Consider the following 12,351-nt stretch of genomic DNA (forward strand, 5'->3'; position numbering starts at 1 on the left):
GTTAACTTTAAATGTTATTTATGACCTGACTGAATTATCTCTTTTAAAACTTGGATGACTTCAACTTAGGTCTTAAAAAGTAACATGATGCTGCATGCATATTTTAAAATAATTTCAAATTAGCATGCATAAGAGGGAAACCAACTCAAGAAAGACTTGTGGAAGAAACCAATCTCTTCTTTAGTGGACAACAAAAACTTTTCCATTAATTTATTTTTTCTTACATTCAGCCCTACAAAACCATTTCAGCAAAAGAATGATCATACCTGGTTCCCATCGATGGCGTAATCATACTTGCTGGCGTATACTTTTCCTACAGATACTGCAACAGCATAAGCCACCACAGCAATGGAAAATGATGCAGCCAGCGTCTCAGAAAACAAGCTCACAGATGGCAGTGCGGGAGGCAAGAACCTAGTGAGTTTTCAAATGAGAAATGCTGTGAAGATTTTTGACCATAATCCTCTTTTCCCACCTCACCAAATGGTAATCGACCCAGCCACAAGCTAGGCGTGAAAGTACTTGATCCAATAGGGCAAAAGCACATGGGCATAAGTGGTAGCATCTGCTTTTATAATTTTTAGTCAGAAGTTGGTGCCATCTCACTGGCTGATTTCTTCATCTCCTACTGAGAGCCTATGCCTCGTTTGTACCTCTGACATGAATAAACCTGTCATTACTGATTCTTCGTTATCATACAAACCCATGCCATGCCCTTTCACACAATAGTGTTTCTCCTTACACAATTTCATCTTAAAGATCTTTGAATTTAAGAGATATAGCAGCCATAATATGAGATTCACTCTGTCTGAAGAGATGTCAGGTCTGTTAAAGACTCAAAGAATATAAGATGCTAAAAGAGTTTAATGGAAAATTCTTATCTTAAAAGCTATGATATTTAAAATCTTTTTGAGTCAAAAAAAAAAACCCCTAAATTTATATAATATTCAAAATGTTTCATAGTCACAGTGACGAACATATCCCAATGATTGTAGGGTCATACAACTACTGTTTGACAAAACTAGAGCTATTTTACGAACCATGTAAAGAAAAGTTTATAATCATGTGGTTGTCTCCAAATATGAAAATTTGTGGGATGACTTTTGTGGACCTGTATCTTGATGACTATCTATATGGTGTAATTCCAGAGGTTCTAGGGGGGGAAAAAATCTCCTCTACCTACCTCACTTATGCCTGAAGTTCTATTAATAGGAAACTACATTTTCCCTCCTATAATTGTAGGAATGTGGTAAAGTAGAATAATATTTTTATGGAAATGCAGTTATTGGGGACCAAGCAATCCTAATGTATGATACTAACTCACCAGGACAGGAGGGAGCTGCCAACAGTGGCCTCACTTTTACTCTTTTGTTGGAGGCTTGAAGCAGGGATGGAATTAAAAGGTGGGCTAGCACGATCTTTCTTTTTGCCCCTCTTGCTTCTGTAGTACTCACCACTAATACATTTTCCTTGCTCTTTTTTAATCTCTCTGTGCCACCCTTCCTTTTTCAGGTTTGTGGATGTCTTTAGACTTGTTTATCTGCCACCACATGAGAACAGGCAACAAAGCCTTTCTTGTGGTTTATTTATAATGGCATAGGCTTGGGTAGTTTATACCTTCAACAAATATTTCCTGGGATCCTGGTATGAGATAGGTACTGTGCTAGGAAGCCAGAGCTAAATAAGACAAAGGGGCTCACTGCACTTATGAAGTTGCTTAGAGTCCCTGGGGCCAGCCAGGCAGGTTAGGTTAACCGACCAATCATACCAGGTGGTCTGTCAGAGGATTCAACTTGACTAAATCCAAAAGCAAGAAGCTAGGGACTCATTTTCTGGAGAAGAGCAGCCAGGAAAGCTCTGAGGGCTGCAAAAAGTGAGTTCCCCGTATCAATTAATGGAACATGGACATTTGCTGTGGACCACCTCTAAGTGTTACCTCTTAGGAAGCCTGACAGAAGGGATCTATAAAATATATTTTTATGTAGTTGTTTATAATTACTCAAATAATCTAATTGTTTGGGTGAAAATGCCATGACTCAAGTAGCCATACTGCATCTTTTATTAAGTTCCTTCCAGTGCTAAGAGTCACTATCAAAATGTCGATCCTCCAAGGCCCCTCCTCTGGAAAGCCTGATTTAATAGGTTTGGGGTGAGAACCAGGAATCTGTTAATGAGGGTCTCCTGTGATTCTCACAAAAAAAAGTAAGTTTGAGAAACATTAGATAGGATAATACATAGCCAGTTGTAATTTTTCAAATATTTTTTGAACAGATGTGAGAAGAAATCATAAGATTGATCAAATGAAAAGGCAGCAGTTCCCTGTGGAATAAGCTCTGGAACTCAGCTAGCTTGAGGAGTTTCTATGAAGAGCAGGAAAAAACAAAGATTGGTACAAGGTCCCTCAGCTAGTATTAAAGGAGGGGAAGCTAGCATTTATTGGTTATTTAACAGCAAATCTAGTCATAAATGCTATGTTAATGTTACAAACCTAATAAACATTTGAGCTTCTTTGTAAATGCCATGTGACAAAATTACAGTGTAGGGCACGTGGCCCCCTCTATGCGTTTATGAGGGATCTCATTGGGTTTCACAATAAGCTAAAATTGAGGCTTCAGCATTTGTCATTACCCTTATTTTATAGGAGAAACCCCCACCCTGGGGCCACAGAACTAGATGGTGACAAAGATGGACAAAGGACCTTACTTCTTTACTTTTCTAATTTACCAAACTGCCATACATGTATAAAACTTCCTTTGCAGAGAATACGTTTTGTTCATGGGAACAAATGACATAATTACTACTTAAATTGATTAAACTAAATTGTGGAGAATTTAGGTTAGATGGCCCTGATTCCTTAAGCAGATTATTCTCAGTGCAAAATAATGTTACTAACCATGATTCTATCTATACTCTGATTATACGTATGAGTTTAAACCAGGAGACTGGTAGTAACCAACTGTACTGTACATGTCCTGCCACTTTTTAAGAAAATGAAGGATAAAGAGAGAACAAATGGGGGCTTATTTTAAGCTAATGATTTGAACTTCATCTACATACATACTGTTTATCTGATAGTTTGCACAAAAGGGTACTTCTTTAAGACCGTACACAAATAGGACTATTGAATGAGCACCAATGAAATGAAACTTGTAATAAAAGGTTACATTTAAATAGAAAGTACTGACTTAATATATTGGTATTGCCTAAGAGAAATGTCATACTCACCCACTTGGGATGGATTTAACAATGCCAGCATTGTAATTTTTTTCCAGGTCGGCTCCATATGAAATGGCAGTAGCAATTATTGTCTGAAATAAAACAATAGAGGTTAAAAAAAAAAGTATTTGTTCTAACAATTCCTTTCTTGTCAATCTAATTAATGCTTAATTTTCTAATTACATAGTCTACTTACCACGATTACTTCTATAGGAATAGGAACTCGGATTTTGTGTTTAAATCGATCATTTATTTCTTTAACAGCCATACAGATGATGATGGTGAGTAATCCAGCAATGAAATCAGCGAGATTGGTGTCACCAATATTTTGAAAAATCTCAACTAGAGTCTATAAAGAGAAAATAATTTTACATACTTTCCATATGAAAAAAATCATGATGCCATCATCAAACAGGACTTAAGAACTTCGTATAAAACCATAAAAATGTGTTGACTAATACAGATATCATTAAATACATCCAGTCTTTAATACATACATATATATACCTCAAGTTATTAATGATGGTTAACTTAGAGTGGTAAAACTATGGATGATTTTAACTTTCTGATTTTTGCTTATTAGTATTTTTTACAATAAAAATGAGATCTCTTAAAAGAAAAAAATATCATTATTTAGTGTCTTTTACTTGCAGGAAAACTTTACAATTTTATCTTAATGTAATTTTACAGGTACTATTAAGTGGCCTAATTTTTACCATGTCGATATGATATTATTGAAATTAAAGGCTGATAAACCAGAAAGTCTCAATTAGCCAAGATTTTAAGTAAAGCTCTTTCCTAAACTGAATGATACGGGCGATAATACACATATCTGAACTACTTCATATGTAGATAACATACGACTGACCTATTCTTTATGGCAAAATAAAATCTATTGCATTGATATATAGGTCAAGTACGATTTTTTGGAAATTAATTTAGTACTGAGTTAAAACTTGAACTAAGATGACTTAAATAAAAGTAACTCTTTTCAAGTGGAGAGACAAGTAAGCTCAAGAAAAACTAGTTTTGTTTTGAAAGTAGGAGGTTTCTGAGACTAGAGGGGTATTAGCAAGGGAGAATCCCAGGGAAGAACACTAATGTCTTTGTTATAGCAGCAATGTCAGTCCTGAAGAAGCCATGATTTAAGAAGGCATTTATCAATTATTTGAGACAAGTAATATCCTGGCAAAGGTTATTTTTCTTTGCATGAGTCCTTTTATATAAATTTTTATGTGAAGATAAAGGAATGGAGCATCTTACTGTTTGTAACGTGTATCTTATTTATATTTATAGATGAACTATACTTAAAAATATTATAATGACGATCTGATAAAAATTATGTATGATGAACATTATGTAATCTAGGAGTCATTTTGCCAGCAACCTCAACTCTCTGGAATACATTTAGGAGAAACAGAACGAGGGGAGAAGTTACAGCACAAGCAAAATACATTTCACCAAGTGCATGAACTAGAGTGCAAGCATTTGACTCGGAGGAAGCCTCTTGGACTTTCACTCAGTGACTGTTTTTACTCTTGTTTTAAACTCAGTCCTAACAAGTTTACTTTATCTGCTTTCCAGAGTAGGTAAAAATTGCTAGAGATAGTTTCACTTCTAGTAACAAAATTAGCCAAGTGATAGCTGACCGAAAAAGAAAAAATGGAGAAACTACCCCAAGCAGACGCATTAACTCAAGAACTTAGGGCACCAACCAGGGGAGTAAACAGCCCTACATACCTCAGAGACCTGAAGGTATTGCCTTCTGGCCCTTTACATAAGCAATTTTCTGATACTGAACCTTATTAATTCATGAGCTAGATATAATCTTTTGATAAATTGTCTAGACAATAAAGGTCTTACTTTCAACACGAGATGGAAAAATTCAAACTTAAAAGCAATCAGAATAATTATCCCAATCATAAAAACATTTTCACCTTACAAAAGTGGTCACTATAAGATTCTCATTTAATCAATGACAGTCACTTAGACCTTTGAATAAAAAGCACCTCTGGTGTATTAACAACGTGATATATGTTCCAAAAACCAAAATCAGTTTATATTACATGACTGCATCAAATAAGGCATGTGAATTTATTAGTTGACTATATATTAAGTAATCATTCAGGATCTCTCATGAAAAGTTCTATGATAGAAAGTTTAACCCATGTGGAAATGAAACACCCATATAAACCGAAGTAAGTCAGATCGTACTCAAAGACATAGAAATGAGACCCTAAGAAAGCACCGAAAATTAATTCTAATTTAGTTTATTATTAAAAGACTTACTAAAATATGTTTAAATATGGATACACATATAATTTCATATCCAGCCTAGTATTCTGAATAATTCAATCATGACAATGAGCTTTTCAGTAACGGATACTATTTTATTATATTTTCTACCATACTTGGAGAATTTTAGGACCATTTCATTTAGCTAATTTCTTCATTCTTACCCAGCATTACCTGGGTATATGGAGTCATAAATAAAAAAATTATATCTGATATTACACACAAGGAAATTTATCAGTTAACTTTTGGAGCCAAATTTATTTACTTCATCTTATCTCTATGAATATAGCAGACTTCGCAACTGTCCCTTGCCGTCAGGCATTATCTACAACTGGAACTTTTGTGCATATATATCAACACTTAAAGTGCTACTTTCTTTATTAAAATGGTTTAAATTTTACATACTGAAATAGATTCAAAGTAATGAATTTGATCAAACTTAGTGGTACTTTTTAAAACTCTCATCGTCTGGTCAGAACTTTTTAATGCGGTCTTCCTCCTTGTTAGGGGGAGAAATGGGGCAGGTAGCACCAATTTAGTAAGCATGAAGAAAGGCTTTTCTTGTCTATTGAGACAAACCATTCAAAGTGAATGATAGAGAAACATAATCACTCTTAAATAGACTACGTGATTGGTCTCATGATGGTATCATGAAGAGTACTACTAATTATGAATTCTACCAACACCCTGTCATTCTTCCTTCTGCATCCTATACCCAGCATCTCTGGTATTTGTGAATTAATGTTTTTATTTTTCTCTCTTTCTTAATAGTTCATCCTCCCTTTGTTTGTTTGTTTGTTTGTTTGTTTGTTTGTTTGTTTTGTTTTGGTATTCATTATTTCTTTTGAAGGGGGTGGGAGGTGTCAAAACAAAGTACAACTTTATAACAAAAGGAATGTTAACTACATTCCAGAGAACGCATCTTACAACAATCCGACAGTCTTTCTTGGAGGAATCCACGACCATTCTGCATTTGTTGAAGGATTCTTTCATGAGTGATTGCAATTGGTAATATCATAAGCAAAATTTTCTGTTCAGGTACTGAGTGGTTCACTCAGTTCTTATGCAATCATTTCCAGACCTGCTGATTCTTTCTTCTCAAAAGAGGAAGGTTAAAATCACCATCATATGGATGACTGAAATATCTTCATCCAACTTGGCAGGCCTAGGAGGAATTTCTTGCAAAATTCTATGACATATTGAAACCTGAGACTTCAAGAATAATGTTCAACAGGACATGTCACAGAATGATTGTGTTTGGTTTAGAAACTATTTTTGACCTCATTCGAGTGTTTCATGGCAGCAAGCTTCATCTTAAACATAATCTTAGTAGACCAGAAAAACTATCTCCGCTCCCATCTATAGAGGTCCAGCAATGGCAAGGGACCCAAGTTAACCACTGGCCTGGGCCTCCTCTGATCTGTGTGGATACAGACCTAGCAAAGATCACACAAGGAGATGAGTGCACTTAGTAAGGGGTATCTTGGTGGATTCAGGGATCAGAGGCTTTGTATAAGGAACGAACAGTGCCTGGCATATGGTAGTTAGTCAATAAGTCCTTATTGAATTGAAAGAAAGACAATGAAGGGAAAAAAATGAATGAATAGTTGCTGGTGAAGTGTGAATGCAAGAAAAAGCAAGCCGTGTCAGGGACTGAAAAAGTGAGAGAGCCTGTCAGAAAAAGGCAGTTAGAAAGTTTCCAAGCAAACCAAGGATTTGGGTGCCTGGGAGATGAATAGTATGCTTGATAAGGTCTACTCATCGTGATAATGAAAATAATAATAATAATATTACTATGAGTTCTTACCATGTGCCAGATATTGTGCTAAATGCTATCCACAAATTTTCTTTTTTAATCCTCACAACTCTAAAAGGCAGCTACTCTAATTATCCCCATTTTATAATGGAGGACACTGAGGCTTAGGGGAATATAACATGCCCCAAATCACATGGATACTAGAGGATGGAACCAAGACTACGATTTAAGCCTATTGAAGTTCAAAGTCCATGACATCAATTACTGTGTCATACTGCCTCCTCTACCACGTTTTAGCATAGTTCCTGGCCTGTAATAGGCACTCGGTAATATCTGTTGAATGGATAGAGTAATATGGGATTATGAATCTGTTGATTGAGCAGATTCCCGACCACCTCACTAATGTTTAGACATACGTGTATGGCCTTACATTGTTTTAGAAGCTAATACACAGATCATTAAAGGACTTCATTCTTAATGTTGGCACGTTATTTCGCTTAGTATGATTCCCTCCAAAACTAGGGTGACATCATATTACTATTATCATCACTTTTCAAGCATCGATTACATGCCTTATATAGAATATATATTTAGATCTAAGAGCTTTTTAAATCTAATTAGTGTGATATACATCCTTCTTTTGCATCTCGTTTGCATGTTGAATCATCTCTGAATCTAATGTTCCTTTTTATCTATAATTGCTGAGACATTTACATTATACGCTTATGGACTCTCAGAGTTATAAAGGGCTTTATAGATACATGTTCGATTATTTCATTTAACAAATAAAAAAGATGCCTTGAGATGTGAAAGAATAGTTTCAAAATAACTACTTTCATTGAGTGAGTACTTGTTCTGTGCCAGCCTCTGGGCCAAAGTGCTTCTCGTCCGTCCTTATTTAATAACTTAGTTGGTAGATACTGTTACCAACTCCATTTTGCAGAGAAGGAAACTGAGACATGGTGATTTGCTCACATGCCTAGCAAATTGTAGAGTCGGGATTTGAATCCAGGTCATCCATCTCCAAACCTGAGCTCTCAGCCACTATCCTGCATTATTATGTGCCTGAGGTCGCTTAGTTTGTCAGAGGCAAAGCTGAGACTGGAACTCAAGTCTGTTGCATCCCATACCAGTCTTAGCTTCACTGTATCCCTTAGTTTTCATTCATACTTTTAAGTGCAATGACACTTCTTACACCATTTTGACCAATTGAGAACAATAATCTGCCCTTTTTGATGTTACTCCCAATTGTATTGTTTCTATCAGAGAAGAATGCTTTCAGTGGCTCCCAAAGTATGGCACAGAGGAAGGTAGGCTGTCCAGACTCAAGTTAAAGAGGAAAAGAACACGTTGTTCGTAGTGAGTCAGCCCTAGAGTAAGAAGCAACACTTACATAGATAATGGAGAGAACTCCATTATAGTTATTGGTTGAAACGTTGAGGATGATCTTCAGCTGTGAGACGAACACTTGGAAGGCAGCAGCTGTTGTGAATCCGCCAATCAAAGGATCTGCCAAGTACCTCACTATGAATCCAATCTGCAAAACTCCAAATACCAACTAAGACAGGAAGAAGGAAGGAAAAATTAAGTGTTTGCCTGAGAGAAGAACCTACTCTCTTCAAGTATTAACAAATTAAACCTAACACCAATTTAACTCTGGTAGCCTGCCTATAATACAAAAGTACTTGTGGGAAACAAATCTGAATTTCTTAATGTCCCGTTTCCTCTCTCCTCCATCACTCTAAATTTGAAAACCATGCGTACTGTAAGCCTTGAAGTATTTCTAGATATGTAAGAAGAAGAGCAAAAAATCATGTAGCTTATTCTGTGACCTTTGTTGCAAAGATAACAAGAAAGTAAGTATTATGATTACTGTACCAAACATTAAAAACATTGTTTAGGATTAACATCACTATATTATCTGTACCAATAGAAAGGCCCTCTCTCTATTGATGTAATTGTTTCCTTTCCCTTTCTCATAAATACCCACTGCCCTTGTCTCCAAATTGGAACATTATCTGGGCTTCTGCCTGAATCAATGCTTCCCCAATAGCTATTCTTATTGATCTCGATAAATGCCGTTGCCCCTCACTTTGAAAGGTCTTTTATTTTTAGGTTAGCAACAGCTAGTTATTTCAAATAAAAATCATCCCAATCTACATCTTACTTATAATGCTTACCTGTATGATTCCAACCAAAAGAGTAAGAGTACTCGCAATCAGTACTCTTGCTGCATCTCTAGTTGCATCGTCTATCGTGGTAGTATTTGATGCAGTTCCATTACTGCCGGATATGAGAAAGTTTTCATCAGGGGCCAGGCTCAGGACAACAGATCCCACCATTAAACTGACCACTGGGAAAGGTCCTAGAGAAAAAGTCTCTATCAATTAATAATTATTAATTGCGAATGTTTAGGCTCCACATGTCATGTCTACATAGGATTAGAAAGATGTATGAGATAATTAGCTATGACTGGGAAAATGTTGTTTGTTCACAAAAGAAGCTGAAAACCAAATGCTTCAATGCGTTTACAACCCAGAAATGAGCAAGAGAGACATGTAGGTAGGTAATTATAATGCAGCATTCAGGATGCTTTATAAGTACACAGAAAGGTTTTCTAACCTATCTTTATGAGATCTTCGTGTGTGGGAGGAGAGAATTGTCAGGAAAGGTTTCCTGGAAGAGGTGGAATATAAGCTGAGTCCTTACTTGTTCCATCTTATTTTTATCCCATAGAAGCTCATTTCCTAGAGCATCCAACGTCTTCATCTTTGTGGAGCTGAGAACCTTAATCAATACCACAGGGTTCAAATTAAGATAAAGTAAGGACAAAGGGATTGTATAGTTTCTCTTTTTCTCTTTCCAAGACAAATTATTTTTTCATATCAAATGTCAATCTGTAATATTCTATGTTTAGAAAGTACTCCTCTTCTTTCAACAACTGCTCCATTCACTACGGATACGTTTATCCATTCATCATGAAACACTTTAACAATCGGGAGGGCTCAGTACCAAAATCCAGTAACCTGGAATGTCTAAATGTATAGAATACCAAAGAGAAAAACATCAGCTTCTACGTTCCTTGCCTCGTCAAATATTTGATGCTGATCAATTCTCTCAGGCGAGGAAGTTCTTTCAATCAATAAAACCTCTTCCCGACCTTTCACAGACAATTATACTGGGGAAAATACAACTAAGGTCAGGATATGGGTTGGGAATATGGGGACAGTTGTATTTGTTTCAAGAGAATTTTCCAGGTAGACAGATGGATGTAGGCGCAAAATTATCTCAAGTATAAATGTCAAAGTAGCAAAATATCTTTAAAATCTGTATTTACTAGAACATTCTAGCAAAAGAGACTTTAAATTTTAGGAATAGCAGAAAATAAACCTATTTTGAGCCATGCCAAGAAGAAAAGCCAAGCTTAGTTTCTAAATTGTTTTGGCATGATTTTGCCAGTCTTTCAAACTTAGTGACTTAAAATAAGTATGCTCTTTAATGAAATAATGAATATGTATCTGATGAACAAAATTTAGCAAATTCTAAGTTAATCTGATAGAAGAGTAGTTTCAAAGGCCTCTTGGAGATTTTTTTTCTTTGTCTTGTTTTGTTTCAGAAGAAAATACTTTCTAAATACGAAGTCAGATTTATTACATTAAAAAAATAAAACCATAACAAAATTTGAAAGTAGGCTATAATTGTAACAATTTTTCAATTTCTCTTCATGAAAAAAAAGAGTTAAGTATAAAGCTAAGTAAAGGCATAGTAGGCATAGTATTTTGAAAACTAGGAAAACCATTTGCATCACTGAATAGAAAAAGCAGGCAAAGCACTGGAATTCTATTTCCCTGGAAAACATTAACAAAGATATGGAAGCAAAATACACATAATATGGCCAAAACACATTAAACAAGATTAATACAATTGTAGCAAATGCTTATAATTACCAACTGAGATGTGTCTTGATGTTCCAAAAATAAAGTATGTCAGGATAGGAAAAAAAGCAGAGTAGAGACCATATCCAACTGGAACTGAAGCTAGTAGAGCATACGCCATACCTATAAGTACAACGGAAATGATTGAATTTGCAAACAAAAGTTACAGTTTGTTTATACCGTAGGGGAAAAAAATGGCCTTTTCATAGATATCCTCAATTTGCAGCTTGTCCTGACTGGTTTCCTTATTTTGCATACAATCTGGGGCTATACTAGCATGCAGAACATGACTCAAATATGCTAGGATAATGATTGCACCTACAGGCATCACGTGCTGCAATAAATTGACTCAGCTGATCAGTAATTCAATCATTCACTAATCACCTGAGTAGGAAAAAAGAAGTCAAGTCAGTTGTTGATTTAAAATGTCCTTAATTCAGTCCAAAGGCTTACATCAGTTTTGCATGTAGGTGGTTTTATCTGAATTCACTGTTTCTCTGTGTTTTATTATTGCGCTGGCCTTTCTCCTTTCTTGTTGGAAAACAAAAATTAGATCCAAACAAAGAAAAAACATGAAAACATGACAATTGTACATAGTGGCAGGCAAGACAACTCTACTGGGCTCTCCCACTAAGAGATCAACTCCTCCACTAAGCATCTCTGAGCACATGAATGTCATGTGGTACGGAGAAACCTAAACCTTTCCACACACATGAAGGTTGGAAGATGATAACAGTGCATTCTTTTCCTTGGTTAAATACTTCTTACATAGTCACCTCATCTTAGTCTGTATTACCTTCCCATATTTCACTCACAGTGAGAAAAAAAAAAAACAAGTCCTTTGGCCCTTGGGTCATTAATAAACAATTACATTTATATAGTAATAATAAAAAAGAAAAGTGTGGCAACAGCCTGGCCCTCAGGTGCCCCAAATTATTTTTTGAATGAATGTCTCAAAATAAGGAAGTGGTTAACTAAATTACATGTTATACACTGTAATTCTATGAAATGAAATTGATGTGATATATAGAAAAACACTAACACAGAGATATGTAAAATACAAAGAAAAAATTGAGAAAAATAGTAAGTTTGTATGGTCCTACTTCTATAAAAGCACACATGTATGTTGTATGCATTAAAAATCTGGAA

The 12,351-nt window shown here is 35.5% G+C and overlaps 1 protein-coding gene across 1 annotated transcript in view; it reads right to left on the reverse strand.

Moving 5' to 3' along the window:
- Positions 1–12,351, reverse strand: part of SLC26A4 (solute carrier family 26 member 4) — a gene marked incomplete at its 3' end in the record, with an annotated part of 32,922 nt that overhangs the window by 13,370 nt on the left and 7,201 nt on the right. The window contains 6 exon segments of the mRNA XM_036230273.1: positions 267–414; positions 3,226–3,308; positions 3,413–3,565; positions 8,661–8,825; positions 9,448–9,632; positions 11,215–11,325. Coding sequence (XP_036086166.1) covers positions 267–414; positions 3,226–3,308; positions 3,413–3,565; positions 8,661–8,825; positions 9,448–9,632; positions 11,215–11,325 — 845 coding nt within the window.

The sequence above is a fragment of the Rousettus aegyptiacus genome, unplaced genomic scaffold (assembly GCF_014176215.1).
Source record: "Rousettus aegyptiacus isolate mRouAeg1 unplaced genomic scaffold, mRouAeg1.p scaffold_m13_p_13, whole genome shotgun sequence".
NCBI lineage: Eukaryota > Metazoa > Chordata > Mammalia > Chiroptera > Pteropodidae > Rousettus > Rousettus aegyptiacus.